The sequence below is a fragment of the Prionailurus viverrinus genome, chromosome B2 (assembly GCF_022837055.1).
Source record: "Prionailurus viverrinus isolate Anna chromosome B2, UM_Priviv_1.0, whole genome shotgun sequence".
Lineage (NCBI taxonomy): Eukaryota > Metazoa > Chordata > Mammalia > Carnivora > Felidae > Prionailurus > Prionailurus viverrinus.
The window spans coordinates 34,899,907-34,919,230 of NC_062565.1; the positions used below are offsets into that span (position 1 = coordinate 34,899,907).

Here is a 19,324-nt window from a genome sequence, read left to right on the forward strand (position 1 = left end):
GGTCATGATCTCACAGTTTGTGGGTTCAAGCCCACATCAGGCTCTGCGCTGACAGCTCAGAGCCTGGAGCCTGCTTCAGATTCTGTGTTTCCCCTCTTTCTCTGCCCCTCCCCCACTGGGCTCTGTCTCTCAAATATAAAGGAACATTAAAAAAAAATTTTTTTTTTGAAGTATACTCCTGCTATTGTCCATTCTTCTTAAAATTTCATTTAGAGGAAGGTTCCATTTATTTATTTATTTTTAAGTTTGAAAGCCACCGTTTGAGTCTAATCCACTTAGTGTGCAGACAAAGAAGTTGAGGACCAGGATCTGGCTGAATTGCAGTGATAAAATAGACCAGTCATTGATTCATTCCAGGTTCCAGCAGTAAACAAAACAGCCGTCTGCCCTCGTGAAGCTGACCTCGTCTTGATGGAATAAGCCATGAATAACCAAACACATAGAAAAACATCAGCGTGCATGCTCCAAGGAGAAAATAAAGCAGGAGAAGGGTGTGGCAAATGATTAAAGGGTGGATTAAAGGGTGAGGTTTCAGGTGCACTGGTCGGGGGAGGCCTCTCTGAAGTGGAAGGAAGGGAGGAGGAGCCACGTGAGCTCAGAGAAAAGAGTGTTCCCGGCTGAGAGCCCTGAGGAGCAAATGTGCTTGATTCTCAGAAAGGAAGGCCCTCTGTCCTTCTGCACAGGAAGTGGGCTTCCAAAGGCCCCTGCAGAGCACATGAGAGCACCAGAGGGACCCTGCCCCACATACATGGCACGGCAGGACCCTTCCACGGAGATGGAGTCCACTACAGGTGTCCTGGTCTCCCTCCCACCTGCCATGCCAGTGACCAAAGGCCTCCTGGGGCCCTGGAGCCAAGGCTGAAGTTATTGTCATTGGCAGGTGGCCACGTGTGTTCCAGGCGGTGGGCCTCAGGAGCCTGTACTGGGAGGACAAGACCACTTTGTGAGAACCTTGGCCCTGGTGACTCCTTTCTTGGGTCAGTTGAGGAACAAGACCCCCGGGGGTGGTGGAGAGTGCGGTTCCCAGGAAGGAGGAGGTTGGGGCTGGCTTTCCGGCTCTGCCACTCATCACTGTGGGTCCTTGGCCGGCCAGTGACCTGCCTCCCCTTTCGGTTTTCCCATCTCTAACTTGGGAGTGCGAGCACATCCTTTAGCCATTACAGTGAGGGAGAAGGAAGTCATGGTGTTCCTGGCACAGTGCCTGGCAAAACAGGTCTTTGATGAAGGCATGTTGAGTGAAGGGGAGAATAAGTACAAAGAAAATTCTCTTGAAATAGAAAAGCATAGGTGAAGCAGCATTTTTCACATTTCACCGAAGAATGTCCTAATGAACTTATTAAACTTATTGAAACAAAGATTACTACCTGGGTAGCTTATTTGGTGGAGCATCCAACTGTTGCTTTTGGCTCAGGTCATGATCCCAGGGTCATGGGATCGAGCCCCTTGGGCTCCACGCTGAGCATGGAGACTGCTTGAGAGTCTGTCTGTTTCTCTCTCTCCCTCTCTCTCTATTAAACAAAACAAAACAAAACAAAACCACACACACACAAAGATTACTAGACTCCGACCTTGTCCAATTAATTTTCTTTTGAGAGAGAGAGAGCGTGCGCAAGTAAGCACGAGCAGGGGAGGGGCAGAAGGAGAGAATCTCAAGCAGGCTCCAAGCTCAGCACAGCGCCCAACACGGGGCTCGACCCCATAACCCTGGGATCATGACCTGAGCCGAAATCCAGAGTCGGACGCTCAACTGACTGAGCCACCCAGGCACCCTTAATATTTTTAATATTTTAATTGTGAGCTCATCTGTACAACGACTTAGTGGTTTGTTTTTGGTTTTTTTGCAAATTCTGTGTGGGCTGGGCAGTGACAGGACCCAACTGAGCTGGTTTGCCAGGCCCTGGCCAGGCATCCCTGGGTTCTCACCCACTCAGGATCAATTTTCATGGTCATTACTCTGGTAGGCTGTGTCAATGCTAACTGTAAACCACATGTAAGGCAGGCTTGGGGGGCTTTGAATTTTTATGAGAGACTATCTTTTCGCCCAGAGCCCTGGGCAGAGATAAGCTACTGACACCTTTCACTGGTCCAGCAGTTATCGGAGTGTCCCGACTTTAAGGGGGGGTCTCAGTGCCCCTCACACAGCCCAGGACTACCGCCTCTGCGCCGCCAGTGTCTGGTCTGATAACTACATTACCAGCTTTCTTCTCACGGCACTGACTTTCAGTTCCTTCCTTTCTTCCCCTTCTTTCTGGTGAGTTCACCTGTGTCTCACAATTTTATTTTACATCCGGCCCTCTGTCGTCATGGTTATTCCTGAAGCTGGAAAGGTTCCTGTGCTGCTGCAGTGGAAAGTCTCCCCAAAGTTCTTTAAGACCAGAATGAGAACCTCCATTTTTTCCCGTGCGTGCCTGTGTATGTGTCCCCGCGGGTGTCGCGCTTGCACGCGTGCGTGTGATGTGCACGTGTCCCAGATGGAACCGGGAGTTCAATCCCGGCTGCTGGGTGCGCTTTTGGAATCAAAATGTCTTCATCAGAAATCATCCCCCGAGTTACTTATCTGCCCAAGATGGCAGCACGTCCCGTTAAAAAGTACTCTGCCCTGATTCATGTCTTAGTGTCACGCTATTAACAGCTATTTATCAAGCACTTAGAATGTGCTCAACGCCTTGCATGAATTATTTACTCTCATCTTGTCACAACCCCACGAGGCAGACACTGTATTTCTACCCATTTTAGAAAGGAGGAAACCCATTTTAGAAAGTATTTGGAGAGATTAGCCAACTTGCCAGGGTTTATACAACAAAACCAAGACTGAGCTCTCGCTTCGTTTCTACCTTCTCTGTCCTTGTAAATCATGAGCTTAGGTGTTGCTTTGCAAGCGACTCTACAGCTTTCCTGCCAAACTCTGTGGCTAGGCGATCCTTTGCACATTGGTTAAGAAAATGAGATCAAATGACATGATAGTGCAAAAAGGACTTTTTATAAAATGCTGGAAATGACATCACTGCATGGTGGTTGTAACTCGTGCTGCCGTGTTGAGATCAGGATCTTTTAACTCACTCCAAGTAACGTGTTTGATCAACCAAGTGGATAAAAGTTCTTTTTCCCCCAGTCTTCTGGACTCTTTTTTTTTTTTCAACGTTTATTTATTTTTGAGACAGAGGGAGACCGAGCATGAATGGGGGAGGGGCAGAGAGACAGGGAGACACAGAATCCAAAGCAGGCTCCAGGCTCTGAGCCCAGAGCCCCACGAGGGGCTTGAACTCACGGACCGTGAGATCGTGACCTGAGCTGAAGTCGGACGCTTAACTGACTGAGCCACCCAGGCGCCCCTGGACTCTTAAGTTGAAGAGAATTGAATGGCAAATCTGGTAAAACTCTTTGAATATGTTGGTTACACCGTAGAAACATCTAACAATTTGCAAAGCAACTCAAGGGGGTGACAGCCTGCAATCCGTCCCCCCCAACATCAGCAGGCATTAACTGAGCCCCTGCTGAGTGGCAGGCACTGTGTGCCTAATAGTCGTGGTCATCTGTGTGTGTGTGTGTCCTTTTTTTTTTTTTTTTACTTCAATTATAATAAACTTTTTTTTTAAATTTTTAAACTGTATTTAAATCCAAGTTAGTTAACATACAGTATAATAATGATTTCAGAGTAGAATTTAGTGATTCATCACTTACATATAAACACTCTGTGTTCATCCCAACAAGTGTTCTCCTTAATGCCCGTCACCCATTTAGCCCAGCCCCGCCCCCACCTCCAGCAATCCTCAGTTTGTTCTCTATATCTAAGAGTCTCTTATGGTTTGCCTCCTTCTCTGTTTTAATCTTATTTTTCCTTCCCTTCTTCTATGTTCATCTGTTTTTTTTTTTTTTAATTTTTTTTTTTCAATGTTTATTTATTTTTGGGACAGAGAGAGACAGAGCATGAACGGGGGAGGGGCAGAGAGAGAGGGAGACACAGAATCGGAAGCAGGCTCCAGGCTCTGAGCCATCAGCCCAGAGCCTGACGCGGGGCTCGAACTCACGGACCGCGAGATCGTGACCTGGCTGAAGTCGGACGCTTAACCGACTGCGCCACCCAGGCGCCCCTATGTTCATCTGTTTTGTTTCTTTTTTGTTTTAATGTTTTTTATTCATTTTTGGGAGACAGAGAGAGACAGAGCGCTAACAGGGCGGGGGCGGGGACGGGGGGAGCCGAGAGAGAGGGAGACACAGAATCTGAAGCAGGTTCCAGTGTCTTACTGTCAGCACAGAGCTCAACACAGGGCTCAAACCCACAAACTGTGAGATCATGACCTGAACCGAAGTCAGATGCATAACCAACTGAGCCACTCAGGTGCCCCCTGTTTTGTTTCCTAAATTCCACATAGGACTGAAATCACATGATATTTGTCTTTCTCTGACTGATATCGCTTTGCAAAATACATTCTAGTTCCATCTGTGTTGTTGCAAATGGCAAGATTTCATTCATTTTGATCATTAAGTAGTATTCTATTGTGTGTGTGTGTGTGTGTGTGTGTGTACCACATCTTTGTCCATTTATCAGTCAACGGACATTTGGTTTCTTTCCATTTTAATTCTGGAATATTGCTAGATTTACAGAAAAGTTGCTGAGGTTGTACAGATAGTGTGATATGTCCTTCACCCAAGTCCCCCCTAATGTGAGCGTCTTCATAACTTGATACGCTTGTCAACACTAAGCCATCAACACTGGTACATTATTATAACTATAGATTTTGCCAGTTTTTTCTAGTAATGTCTTTCTTTCTGCCCCAGGATGTAATCCTGGATTCCTCGTTGCATTTGGTGGATCCATTTCTAAACCAATTCTAAACCAATTCTACAGGGAAAACAGGCAAACAAACAATAAACAAACCTCCAGATCAGTTTGACTCCCACCTGACTCAGGAGTTGACCTGTTGCTCCAGCTCTGCCCTCATGAAACCACCCTGTAAGGAAGAATCTCCTTCTTGGCCCCAGCTCAGGGCCTTGTGCCCATCGATGTGGGGGCAAGAATTAGGACCAGGCTTGACAGAGAAAATTGCCCTGTGGTTTGCTTTCTCACAGCTGGAAAGATTCCTGTCAGTGCAGTAGAAAAGAGGTTCTTTGATCTCCTTCTTCAGCTCATCATTCATTCATTCACTCATTTATTCATTCATTCATTCATTTTTTAAGTTTATTTATTTTGAAAGAAACAGAGAGAGAGAGAGAGAGAGAGTAGGGGAGGGGCAGAGGCGGGGGGGGGGGTGGGCAGGGTAGAGAGAATCCCAAGCAGGCTCCACACTGTCAGCGCAGAGCCTGATGGGGGCTCCAACTCAGGAACCTCGAGATCATGACCTAAGCCGAAATCAAGTCGGATGCTTAACCAACTGAGCCACCCGGTCACCCGTCATTCATTCATTTTTAAAACGTGTTTATTAATTCTTTCAGCAAACATTTATTAAGTTCCTACAGTGTGCCAGGTACTGAATTAAGTGCCGAGGGCATAATGGGGAACAAAACAGAAATAGTCCCTACTTGTGGAACATTAAATAATTTACTTATTCATTCTTGAATACCTTGAATACTAAGTGTTCAACACTGTGCTAGGCAGTATGGGGGGAAGGATATTCTTAATACAGGCCTTGTCCTCAAGGGATGCAGCCGGCCAGAGACACAGGACAAGCCACTCAAGACAGCCTGATATAAACGGTGTGGACAGTAAGGAGAGGCAGAGAGCTAAGAGCGAGGGTGAGCAGGGAGGGCTTCAGGGAGGGGGCCCAGATCTTAAGCTGGACTTAAGGGTGAGGTCTGTATGGTCAAAAAAAAAAAAAAAAAAAAGATGGGGGGGGGGCTTGGCACCTGGCTGGCTCAGTCCAAGAGCGTGTGGCTCTTGATCTCAGGGTTGTGAGTTTGAGCCCCAGGTTGGGTGTAGAGATTACTTACAAATAAAATATTATATTTTTTAAAAAGTGCGTGTCGAAGGGAAGTAAGCAGGATTGTGCACTTGTGTTTACCCAGAAGAGTTGAGACAGACCGCCCCTGAGGAGGGGCTTCGGGTGTGGGGATAGAAGAACAGATATTTGAAGGTGTGGTTTGGGATCTGTTGCTCTAAAGGGAGCCTTCCTGTCTCCCGGGGACATCTGAGCCCTTAGGAAGTGTGCCTAAGCTAAGTCCCAGAAAGGCAGATCCCAAGAGCCTTCGTGAGAACCACCCCCTTGCCTCACAGTGGGAAGCAGAGGCTCTGAGAGACAAAGCGGTGGAAAGAACACAGGCTTTGGAGGCCTAGCTTTGCGGCTTTCCAGCTGTGTGCCCTTGAGCAAGTTACTGGTGAGCCTCTGTTTCCTGCGGTATAAAGAGATAACCCTAGTACCTACCTCAAAGGAGTTGTGAAGATTAAATGAGACAATGAGGCCTCAGAGCCCGGCTCAGCACCAGAAAGTGCTAAGTGTCAAACGTGGTAAGTGTCATAAACGAGAACACTGTGGTCTCAAGAGAACTTCAAGACTCCCATGACATAGATTAGACATTTAATGAAAATAAAATGTATTTGGAGAGCTTCAAAAAAAAAAAAAAAAAGACTCCTATGACATGGATGGAGAGAGCTGACTCTCCAAAGTCTGGGACAGAGGGGCAGTGAATGTCTCCAGTTGGCAGAAATGAACTTGCGTTACCGTGGTTTGGAGAGAGGGAGACACAGGTGTTCCTCCGCAGTGGCACCCTAATTTGAACATCTCTTGAATGAGGAGATATTCAGGGATGGCCTTTTTTCTGTTTAGCAGAGACTCACTTGGAGGTCTTTTGACCCTGCTCCCCTCCCCACCGCAACACACACAGAAAACAAAACAAAACAAAATACAAAGTAAAACGAAACAAAAACAACTTTTAAGACTAGGGGTTGACAAGTTCACAGCTCTTGCACTACCGTAGGGTCCCCTCAGTAGTGCAAGGGGAGTCCGTAGGGTGGGATAGGCCACAGCCTGGAAAGGGGACAATACTGGTTTCTACCTTGGAGCAAGATCCCAAAGAGACTTCTGGTCCACCACGGAAAACAGTCAGAGAGAAAAGAGCAGAGGCAACGACCCTGAGAACATTCTGAGGTTCCAGAGAACTTTCTAGATACATTCCCTCTCTGCCTGTTTTATCTCCAGTCGATCAGTAGATCCTTCAGTGACAAGTCAGGGAGATTGCGCCTGGATTCTGGGAAGAGGCACACAGGGGCAGGGTGAGGCCCCAGTCCTGGAAAGACCCCCATGGGTACCTTGACAGGAACCCAGGTATGAACCGCAGGAAGGCACTGCTGTTTCCATGGCAACCTGATATAAGCTGATATGAACTTTTAAAGCCAATTTAGTAAACTCTTCGGGCTAGAAAAAGGTCTGTGTGAAAGATTGTTATTATCCGTAGAAGAGTATTGGCTTTGAGGTTTTGTTTTTTTAAGTGCTTACTAGGTCAGAGTGGTTTTGCCTTTGGCAAAAGCCTGTAATGCATTCAGAACAGAGTAGAAAAATGTGAATTTTCTCACACATTCTAGTTCCAGTTTCTGTTAACATAGACTGTGGCCTATGGGATAACCATCTTTATTCATTTCTCTGTCCATCCAACCATCCAACCATCCAGCCATCCAGCTGGATTTATTGAGTGTCATCTTTATCCTGGGCTCGATTTCTAATTCGTAAAATAAGACGATTTCGTCTGGTTTCGTATTTTGACCTAGGCTCCTAGAATCTTCGGCTGCTTTCAGCAGCCTCCTTCCGGGGGGGGGGGCGGGGGGGGAGGGGGCGATTGGGCAGGGTCTGAGACCCCACCTGGCTTCAACCTAGAGAACAGCCCTGTTTCTAGCTGTTGTATATATCGGATTTCCGCTTGAGGTTTCTTTTGAATAAAGGCTCCCCGACTGAAAAATCGCTGCCCCAGAAGGTCTCTCTGGATCTTCCAGTGGCCACGCTGCGGCTTCAAGCCAAATCGTTTTTCAATCAATGCCCCTGCCGTGTGGGGTATGGAAATAAAAAGGTGACTAAAACCAGGGTCACTACCCCTCAGGGGCACGCTGTCAACGTGCAGAAACACTGAGATCGCAAGTGCGAATGGGTAAATGACTGTTGTTAAGATAATAGGAATTTTTTATTATTATAGTGCAGTCGGGCAGTCAGGATACACCCACGGGGATAGGCAGCCTATAATTCAGCCTACAATTAGGGACCAGGTAGGAGCTGCACACTCGCAGGTGCTCCGTGCAGGGACTCCGAGAATTGCAGGGCTTTCCTGGGAACGCAGCTCTGCTCGCCGCCGCCGCCTCCCCTGGGGCTGCTGCGCCGCCCGCTTCCCCCCTGCTTACCGCGCCCGCTGCTGGGAAGCACGGCCGGCGGCGAGGGGGGGGGGGAATGGGGGGCGCCTGGCGGTGATTGGCTGAGCCGGAGGTTGTTGCTAGGCTACCAGTCCGCGGGAGACGGAGGGCGCTCAGTCCCATCCTCCACCGCAGATCTACCCCGCGCCGCCGCAGACCCCATCCGGGCACCCTGCGAAGGAGATCCCCAGCAGTTTAAGTTGTCGGCCGCCACGTGCCCATCTTTCCAGGATTTTTCACTTAGCAAGAGGCCGTGTGGAGGAGGGGAAGAGAAGCGGGTTTATTCTCGGGGCACCTCGGATAAGCTGCTTCTCTCTCTGGACCTCAGTGCCCTCCTTCGATTCCTGAGGTTCATTCATTTATTCATTATCCATGCATGCAATCATGTTTATTAAGTGCCTACCGTGTTCCGGGCACCATATCGGGCGCTAGGGACGAAAGGATAAGCCAGATTGAGACCATCCTTGGTCTCACAAAGAGATGGGGGGGGGGGGGGGGGGAAGAGGCATTAGATTTAAGCAAATACATAAGATAAACATATCTTATTCCTTCCTCCTCAGTGATACTTCTAAACCCTGCCCCTTTTCCCTACTAAATCTGTAGAGCCCCCCAAGTTGGCAAGAGAGGGAGAGAGTGTGGATAGCCACAGCACATTACAGCTGACCTAGCACCTTACTGCACCCTGAAACAGAGGCACACTGTCCCGTCTCCACAGTGTTTTTACTTTGCTCCTTTGCATCCAAAAGTGAGCCTGAGCCCACCTCGATAAAGATGTGGGGGCAGGGATCATTGTGCCCAGTTCAAATGAGAAAGCTGAACGCCAGAAACATCAAGAAGACTTCTCCGTGGTCACAAGGAGAATTCCTGGCGTAACTGATAGTGAGCAAGTACTATGTGCAGGCACCTAAAAAGCAATCTGCCTCATCACAACCCAGTAAGGTAGTATTATTCCCATTTTATAGATTCTAAAATTGGGACTGGAAGAACTTATTTGACTTGCCAGTGATGGCCCAGATAGTATGTGGCAAAGCTGGGATTTGAACCACATCTCCCTGGCTCCAAAGCCTGCGCTCTTTCCAAGAAATGGATCTGGTCCTAAAAAGAGTAAAACGACTCTCTGAGTGGCTAAGACCCGGAGTAGCTTCCAAATGCCCTTCAAAACCTCCCAGTCCCAACATCTTATGTATTTATTTTTCTGTTGAAATTCTTGGCACGACAGATGCATAAAATTTGGTCAATTGGCCACAGTTATCAATACCGTTGACCCTGTTATCTATCCGTCTCTCTGGGATGACCTTGCTTTCAGGCTTTTACTAGGTAATTAAGTCAAGTAGCTCTTCCCTGGGAGCATCTCCAATGCTTGCTTTTCCTCCCTGTCAGGTTTTTATGTTTCTTTGTTCACATACTGAATAAATATTGAACACCCATCATGTGTCGTGGGCACTTGCTTGGTGGGCAAAGGTGAGTATGGCCCATCCCTTGTCCTTGAGGAGTTTCCAGCTTCTAGCAAAGGTTTCTGGAGGGCCTTCCGCAGGCGGGGTGCAGTGATAGGCCTTAGAGAGGCGAGGACCATAAGGATCTTCCCCCAAAGAATCTTCTTCTTGGCTTGGGAGACAGACTGCACTTAGATAATAAAAGGTGCGAAAGGAGGTGGGAGGAAGCAGAAATGAATGTGGCAAGTGTGGGCTGGGGTGGGAGAGCCAACCTTGAGTTTCCTGTGGTGCTGCTTTTAAATCCCATCTTGCTGTGGTCAGTGTGGGATACTGTGTCTCGGAGCCCAGCAGCCTGCAGCTTGGAAGGAGGCCTTTAAATGGGAGAAGGTGCTGGAAAGTACAGAGATAAAGAAGCAAGCTAAATTTATCCCTCCTCCCAGCATCCAGCAATTGCTATGCTTAACACTTGACTCTCTACCAGCAGAGACTTGTTTAACCAGAAGATTAGTTGCTTCTCTCTCGGCTGGGAAAAGAGGGAGAAAGAAGGGAGAGAGAGACAAAGAGAGACAGAGAAAGGGATGGTCAGAGATGTTGACGACAGGGACACACACAGAGAGCCCTCGAAAAGGAAACAAGGAGAGGCAGAGATAAAGGCATCCTTTGCTATACAGTCCCAATGCGCAGCAAGAAAGAAGGTTAAACTGGGCACCCGAGTGGGAGAAATCAGACAATCTCCTGTCCCCTCCTTCCCTGGCTACATGATTCTGGCTTGAGCACTGCTGATTTCTAGACAGCGCTATTTTCAGATGTCAGTATATTGGAGAGGTCTATACTATTTCTATTATCTCGGTCACTGCTTTGTCCCTGTCACCCATCGCCACTCATGAAGAGCTGAGAGTAAGCTGTAAATGGATAATACACAAATGCCATGATTCAAATAAGCATTGCAAGATGAAACATGCCTGCCTTTGACCTAGCATTCCCACCTCTAGGAATTTATCCTAAAGAAAATAATTAAGAACAAGACGTAGGCGCGCGCACGCACACACACACACACACACACACACACACACAATTAGCATGAGATTCTTCACTGCAGCATTGAAAAGCAAAGAAACATAGAAAAAGCAAAGAAACAAAATAAATAACCGACCCCTACTGGGGACTTCCTCGGTAAATAATGGCACAACCTTACAATAGCTTTCCACGCTGCGTGTAAATTGGGTTATAAACAGGTACTTACTGATGTGGAAAGACACGATTTATTAGGTCAAAAAAACCCAATCAATTACAAAATAATGTATATTGTATGACTCCATGTATGTATTCTTATAAGGAGAATGCATGTAATAAAATATATAATCCGGGAAGACATAAACTAGATGTTAATCTCTGGTTGGAGGGATCCCAAAACCCTTCAATTTTTATCTTTTTGCTTCTCTGCATTTTTCAAAATTATTTTTTTCCACGAGGAACATGTGTTTCTTGTGCAATGGGACCAAATTTTCTTCCAGCAGTCCCAGTGAGCATCTCCTGCCGGGAGTTCAGGTGTGGGGGGGCAAGCTCAACCAAGGGTTCCTGGCCCACAGGCATTGTGGGAAAGGCCACCAACCCATGCAAGGCCACTCAAGCTGCTCATTGAAATGGCATACCTCCACCCTGGTTTGCCTCCCCATCCTGACTGGTCTTGTGGGCGAGAACTCTGGGACCTAGCCTCTTAGCGTCCAAATGCGCAGTCACTTCACAACTACTGGTGAGCTGGCCATCGCCCTCCCTTGAGGGAAAACGCTGTTGGTACAAGTTGTTGGCACATGGTAAAGCCAGCCTTACCAAAACTGCAGGGCCTTCCCACCTGTCGGGAGCACCCTCCCCTGTAAGAGGGTGACAGCTACGATGCTCTGTCGCTCAGGTCAGTCCCTACTACACATATGCAGCTGTGACTCTGGATGTCGGTGGGGGGAGGAAAAGAAGGCTGTCACCATGGCAACCCAGCTGGCTCAGCCTCTGGGATCAGTCCAACGCCCGGGGGAAGAAGGTGGGGTTTAGAGTGGGAGCAAACACTGCCTGGCTCTCCGACCTCAGACAAGGCACTTAGCTTCTCTCTGCCTCAGTTTCTACATCTGTAAAACGATGCTAAATCTCTTTATCCCATCCACCTCCAGGATTAATGGGAAATGATCTGAACTGTAAAACATGAGGGTGTAGAGAGTCCTGAGCTTTGGTTTGTCCCTAAATTGCTGTGTGTCACTTTGGGCAAATCACTTAACCTCTCTGTGCCTCAGCCGCTCTATTTGTAAGTAGGAAAATAATATCCACCGCGATAACTCCCCAGATATATTGCTGGGCACCCCCCCAAGAATCTAAGAATCTCCACGTTGGAAGGAATCTTAGCACTCACGCAGGAATCTCTTTGATAAGTCCTCTGACTGAGGTACTTGCCCCATCTCTGCTTAATTACCTCCAGAGCCAGAGAGCTCGTGACTGCCCAACTTCCCAAATGCTATTTCTGCTTCCGATTTTGCCAGAGGGTTTGCACAGGGTAGACATTAACAGCAACTGGTGAGTAACAGGTACAGGCCCGGCTCTAGAAGCTTGTGGCTTAGTGGAGTGGGAGCAGTATGGGTTCTGGGGTCTAGGTTAAAATCTGACTGTGCACTCTCCAGGGAGTTGACCTTGGGCCAGTTGACCTTGACCGATCTCTCCGAACCTCGGTCTCCGGATCAGTAAAATGAGGTTGGAAATACCCACCTCATGGTGTTGCTGTGAGAATCGGCAAGATTGCAGTTTCTTTTTGAGCGGACAAGGCTAACGTCCCCAGGGGAATTCTGGAGACAGGTTACACCTTTCTCTGCAATCCCCTGAACAACACGTCTGCCCTCCAAACCCCATCTCGCATGGGTAGGTCCTTATGCAACCTGTTCCTCCCAGAAGGAGGGAGAAGGTTCCTCTCCCCATCCCGGAGACCTGGCCTTTGTGCTCCACACCTCAGGGCCTTCTCTCTCTCACGCCTGTACCAGGGGCTATAAAGGGAAGATGACGCAATCGTTTCAAGACAAAGTTCGCCTCAAGGCCAGTGCCCCTTCCCTGCTCACAGATTTAGTGGGCACTAAGCAAGTGTCACAAGGTGTCACTTGGTGAAGGCTTTCCACCGTATCAGTGTTTTAAGAGGAATCTCACCCAGGGCTAAAAGCCCCTAAGACCCCAGAAGAATGCAGTCTGGTGGTAGATTTCCAGATGTGGTGACTGGACGCCAGAGAAAATAGTGCGGGGTAGGAAAGCGGTCCCCTGCCCTCGATATGAAAGGAGGCAGGATGCCTGGGTCTAGTTCTGCCATTGACTAGCCGTGGACTCTCTGGGGCCAGTGACTTCATTCTTCGCGCCTTGTTCTCCTCCTGTGCAGAACGACAAGCCGACTCCGGAGACCGGCCCTGCTTCCAAATTCTAGGGTTTCCCATCTGTTGGAGACGGCGTGAGGTGGCATAGTCATCAGCGACCCCTCTTGTCCAAGAGCTGCTGACCGCGGGCTCTTCTCTGCTTCCTCCACAGATGAGTACCTCAGGGTCCTCAATGTAGGTGTGGCCGAGGTGAAGAAATCCTTCCTGGGACCCTTGTCCCCATCTTGCAAGATGGTGCAGATGATGAGGCAGTTTCTGTACAAGGTCCTGCCTGAGGACTCCTACAAGGCCGCCACGGGGAAGCTCCACGTGTCCCTCACTCGGTTCACAGATGGAGAGAGTGTCGTGGTTTCAGAGTACACATCCAAGGAAGAGCTCATCGAGGCAAGGGGCGGGGCCCAGGGTGTGGGGGCGGGGCCCAGGGAGTGGGGCCCAGTTTGTGGAGACGGTCCCCCATTCTGTCGCCTGTCTTCCAACGGCCCTTGATAAAAAGGTTGAATTATCACCCAGTGGGGCATCACTTCGGAAAGGGCACTCTGTGCACTGTCTGATGCTCATTAATACAAATTTCAGTCATGAATGATTACTGTTGGACAGCGCTGTGGGTCTGCCCAATTTTCAGGACAAAAGGGTTAAGTGGCCTCTTCTCCGGGCCCCTCCCTCTGTCCCATATCTCCACCCCCTTCTCCTCTCCTGAATACAAGGCCCTGCCACCCATCCTCACAGCCCCACACTGGCACGGCCATGATCGTGGCCGTGGGGGAATGAATAGGCCGTGGCTGTGGACACCTCCTCCACCTACTTCGTGTCCCCCTGGGTTTATTAGCACTCAGCTCTTCAAGACTTTTCTCTCCAAGCCCTCTTCTATCAGCTCCACTCTTACTCATGTCAACCAGAGCAAACCACAGAAAGCAGGCCTCTGTGCCTTTGCACCTGAGGTGCTCTGCCTGGGATGCCCTTCCCTCCTTCCCAGCTCACTTCACCCGCTTGACAAGACTCTAGCTGCTCTTTCTGGGTACGTTCCATCATCACCAGCCTGCCCCACCCTCCCCTGGGTTGGATACTCCTCTTTTGGGGCCACAGTGCCCTGGCTCATCTCCATCGCGGCACCTGTCTCACCATGTACTGTCATTAGTAAATGACATGCTTACTCTCCCTCGTTGGGCATTCGTAAGGGTGGGCGTCTCACCCTCCTTTGATTCCAGAGCCTGGACCTGGCCACACATACATGAATGGTTGTTGGGTTCCACTGGATTCGTGGAGACATGGTGCTAGAAGGGACCCTGGAGGTCACTGAGGCGGCTCCCTCTCTTTAAAGCTGGGATATCGGGCCCTGACTACCTAGTAGGGTAACGAGGACCCAGCTAGTTAGGGCCAGGCCAGGAATTGAACTTGAGGCTCTGCTCCCCAGGGCAGTGCGTCTGCCTTGGATTTAAGAAGGGCCAGGATGGTGGTGGCCCAGAAGCCTGCTGGTGAGCCCTCCCAGCCCACCCAGCTGCCAGGGTGTCTCAGCCCTTTCTCTCCCCACAGGCACTCTACTGCAGCTGCTTTGTCCCCGTGTACTGCGGCCTCATTCCTCCAACTTACCGGGGCGTGGTGAGTGCTTCGGCATGGGAGGGGGTGAGCCAGGACCCAGGGGTGCCTCGGGTCCCTACGGCCCTCATCTGGGAGGGCTGGGGGTGGTCTCAGGATTCAGTGGAAAGACCAAGAGTTGGAAAGATTCTTGTGTTTTTCTACTTAGAATTCCCAGTGTAGACGGATTTCTGGGGCTTTGAGATGAACTTCCCCTCCATATATCGGGCTTCACTCTGGACCCACCAACCCATTATTGAGCCTGGCTAGTCAAAACTCCATAGGCTTGCTGGATTTTCTCATACTTGACAGAGAATGTAGGATACAGACCCTGTGACATTGGTACCTGGAACAATGGGGACCTTTAACGTCATCTAGGCTAGTGCATATGAATCACCCAGGGAGGTCTGGTAAAATAATGCAAAATCTGATCCACTAGACCTGGGGCCAGAGACTCTGCACCTCTAACCGGCTTTGGCTGATGCCAGTGCTGCGGGTCCAGGCCCCACACTCCGAGGAGGAGGGTCTAACTCATGCCCCCTTCTCATTTTATATAGAAAGAAAATAAGACCCAGGATTCAGCTAGTAGATGGAGCACATGTTACATGTCAGCTGGGTACTTCCCAGGCACCCCAGAGAGTTAGAGCCTCAGGATCTGTGGTCCTGTGTTCATAGCTGAGGAAACAGAAGCCCCAGGAGGGAAGGGAAGTGTGGTGGCTGGTGGCTAGGCCATGATCAGGGGTGCCCTGGAGAGTGCTGAGGATACCTGACCTAAAAGAGGGAGGCAGTGTGGACCCACTGCGGTCTGGAGAGACCTGCACGGACCCACCTTGTGTTCACCTTCTCAAAAGGCCACGGGAACAGGCTCCATTCCCAGGGCCCCCTTCAACAGTTGAGTGGTTCAGGTGGGGTAGCCTGGGAGGGGAGGTGTATGGAAGAGCATTTGCTCCTGCTCTATCCAGAGTATGGAAGGCCTTCTCCCCACAGAGGCCTGGGAGCCCCACCTCAGCACCACTGAGATGGCTGTGGGGACACAGTGTAGGGACAGAGCACTGGGCTGGGAGTTTGGGGGCCACCATGGACACGCCACGCACCCACCTGGACCTGGGTCTCAAGGTTTGTCCCAAGGGACCCATTTCCTGGGTGTACTCCCTGGGTGGGGAAGAGGACCTCTGACCCCAGATGAGCATGTATCACTCTTCCTGCCCCCCATAGCGCTACATCGATGGGGGCTTCACGGGCATGCAGCCCTGCTCCTTCTGGACCGACTCTATCACCATCTCTACCTTCAGCGGGCAGCAGGACATCTGCCCCCGGGACTGCCCTGCCATCTTCCACGACTTCCGCATGTTCAACTGCTCCTTCCAGTTCTCCCTGGAGAACATCGCCAGGATGACCCATGCCTTGTTCCCGCCAGACCTGCTGGTGAGAGGACAGACGTGGAAGGGAGGAGGACTGGGAGAGGGGGGCAGGGACTGGTGGCGAGGCCTGGGAGCCAATGGGGCCCACACAGCTCCATCTACGTCTCCTTAAACTTCCTTCTAAACCTGATTCCTGGCCTTGCCATGAACCAGCTATGTGAATGAGACCCCTAAGTGCTCCCAGTCTCAATTTTTCCCCCCTGTAAAATGAGATATGTCAGAACTGCTGAGAGAAATGTCACCTGAGCGTTTCCCCTCTGACATGTAATGTAGGCATCAGCCACGATGGCCCATGGGCCAAATCCAGCCAGCGTCTTGGTTTTTGTTTTTATTTTTCAATTTCCAAAACTGCTCTAAAAAAATAAATATTTTTTTTTTACTGTTTATTTATTTTTGAGAGAGAGAGAGAGAGCATGAGTGGAGTAGGGGTAGAGAGAGAGGGGGACAGAGGATCCAAAGTGGGCTCTATGCTGACAGCAGAGAACCTGATACGGGGCTCAAACTCATGAACCGTGAGATCATGACCTGAGCCAAGCTGGATGCTTAACCAACTGAACCACCAGGTGCCCCAAAAATAAAGTTTGTTTTAAAAAATTGTTTTTTTTATCACTTACAAAATACATGTCTTTCTTCAGCACAGAAGTGTGATCCTAGAAGCAGGCATCAAGCTTTACTCATTTCTTTGACTATACTCACCGTGTCTACAAAGGGCATTGCTGATAGAAGGTTCTCAGTAATTGTTGTTTGAATGATAACTCCTCTAAGCCAGTTTTGTGACTTACAGTCTAATTATTATTTACAAAACTCACACTCAAAACACTATTATGCTTAGCCAGGCTATGGATACACAAGATATTTTATTAATCCGATTGATTCTTTGTCCTCCAACTGTTGCATTAGGAATTCTAGCATCTGCCTTATACTAGTTTATCCGTAAAGATTATGTCTACTTAGTTTCATAAAAGCAATCCACACATAGGCAGTTCAAGAAAGATGGAACAAATGCATTGTATTCATCAGAGCCTCTGGAACTCATGTTTCTGCTTACAATCAGTACTTCCATTCTCAAGGTGGCGTGGGTTTTATTCTGGCCTGTGAGCTCAGAATAGGCTTTCCATTTTTCGAGCATTGTAAAGGAGAAGAAAGAGAAGGAAAAGAGTAAGGGGAAGGAGAAAGAGGAGAAGAGGAAGAAGAGGAAGAAGAAGAACAGGATAGAAAACAAGAAGAGGAGAAGGAGAGGAGGAGAAGGAGGAAGAAACAGAAGAAGCAGAGAAAGGAGGAGGGGGAGAGGGGGAAGAAGGAGAAGAAGAAGAAGAAGAAGAAGAAGAAGAAGAAGAAGAAAGAAGAAGAAGAAAGAAGAAGAGGAAGAAGAAGAAGAAGAAGAAGAAGAAGAAGAAGAAAGAAGAAGAGGAAGAAGAAGAGGAAGAAGAAGAAGAAGAAGAAGAAGAAAAGAAAAAGAAGGAGGAGGAGGAGGGGAAGGAGGAAGAGGAGGGAGAGGGGGGAGTGGAAGAGGAGGAGGGAGGAGAAGGAGAAGAACAAGAAGAACGAGAACTAGAACATAAAGACAACAAGAAGAGACAGAGACTATCTGTGGCTTCCAAGCCCAAAGTATTTACTATCCAGCTCTTTATGAAAAGGCTTTGTGAATAATGTCATGTAATCCTCCAGCATCCTTTGCAGTAGATATTATTATTATTATTATTTCTTATTATTATTCCCATTTTAAAGGTAAAAAAACTGAGGCTGTGAGAGGTTGTATCTACACAGCCAAGAAGTGGCAGCACTGGAATTTGAACCCAGTCTCCAAACTCTGTTCTTCATATGGCCCAAATGCACCTTCTCTGGTTCTATTAGAAACATCTCACCCTCCCCTGCCCAGGAGAAGTTGATGATCAGCTGTAAATGGTTTCACAAACTAACGCACCATCACTATGGACGCATGATCAGGAACTGCTCCCCACTTCTTAGCAGATAGTGAGGGATGGGATGCTGGATGGGTACATTTTGAAAAGCTCATCAAATAAAGCTCAAGGGCAATGAAAGTAGCTTCTTTGGGTGAAGGGACGTCGTCTGTCTCCCTTGCTGCAGCCTTAGTTTTTTCTCCCGCTTTCCCTCCTCGCAGATCCTGCACAACTACTACTACCGAGGGTACGAAGATGCCGTGTCCTACTTGAGGAGGTTGAGTAAGTGCCAAATGGGGCCCCAAGGAAGGGGTGGGTTGGGGGTGGGGCAAAGACAGGAAGGGAGGGGCAAAGACAGGAAGTAGAAAGGCTCAGTCGAGGAGGCTTCCCCTCCACTTTGTGAACTAGAGATGCCCTTGCCCAGGAGTTCCCGAAATGGGTGCGGGGATCCGGTAGCTTGCATTGTCCGGGCCAGAAATTGGGATCTTCATGGAAAAGTGCTTTTTAGGGTAACTGCGGGGTCAGTGGATAGGCTTTTGTACAGGCATGTTTCTGGATTTAAGAACCATGTTTAGGAAAACACATAGCTCGCATCTTCCTGGAGGGATTCCATTTTCGTGTTGTTTCATTTTATATTCTTTCCAAGACAATCGTACTGTTAATGTAGAACTAGAAATGACTAGTATATATTTGTGTAAGACTCCAAGTGACTTATTGATCAACAAATGAGAGGGAAGAGCCTGTGCCCTGTGTTGGTTTAGCAAGTGTGGTTCCTACACTTGCGCCTCCTCCGTGCATTCTTGTGTGGAAGATTCCAACGGCGTGTATTACACACGCTAACTCCATGAAGACCGTGGCAAACATCTTTGATAAAAGGAAAGAAACAAGACTTTTTTCATACTTAGAATTGTGCCCATAGGACATATTTCCAGAAAAAAGGATTCCTGGATCAAAGGAAGTGTTTTTTCCCCCCGCGTTGTCATATGGTCTTTGCGATTGTCTTTTTTGGCAATTGTGTGATATTTCATCGCAGTTGTGCAGCAAATTTTGATCATTCCTTTGAGTTTCCAAATGTTCACTATTATAGGGAATGCTGCGGTGAGCTTCTTGTGTACATACTTAAAAATATATATATTTTAGGAGCGAGATTAAGGGATCGAACGTGGGTTTTTTTTTTTTTCCATAGGATGTGTTGACTTTTTTTCCTTCAAAGTTGCTTCCTGCTTTCCCAAGTTCCCCTTCTCCTGACTTTTTCCTTTCTCCTGGGGCCATT

At 48.6% G+C, this 19,324-nt stretch overlaps 1 protein-coding gene across 2 annotated transcripts in view; it reads left to right on the forward strand.

Annotated features, from left to right (window-relative positions):
* PNPLA1 (patatin like phospholipase domain containing 1) overlaps positions 1-19,324 on the forward strand; it is a 49,579-nt gene that overhangs the window by 12,806 nt on the left and 17,449 nt on the right. For both annotated transcript variants that reach the window (XR_007152252.1, XM_047859308.1), the window contains exons 2-5: positions 13,309-13,541; positions 14,688-14,753; positions 15,945-16,154; positions 18,273-18,333. Coding sequence is in view for 1 of the 2 variants with exons in the window: in XM_047859308.1 (XP_047715264.1) it covers positions 13,309-13,541; positions 14,688-14,753; positions 15,945-16,154; positions 18,273-18,333 (570 nt within the window). In the remaining variant the exon portion in view is untranslated. The remainder of the gene's footprint in view (positions 1-13,308; positions 13,542-14,687; positions 14,754-15,944; positions 16,155-18,272; positions 18,334-19,324) is intronic.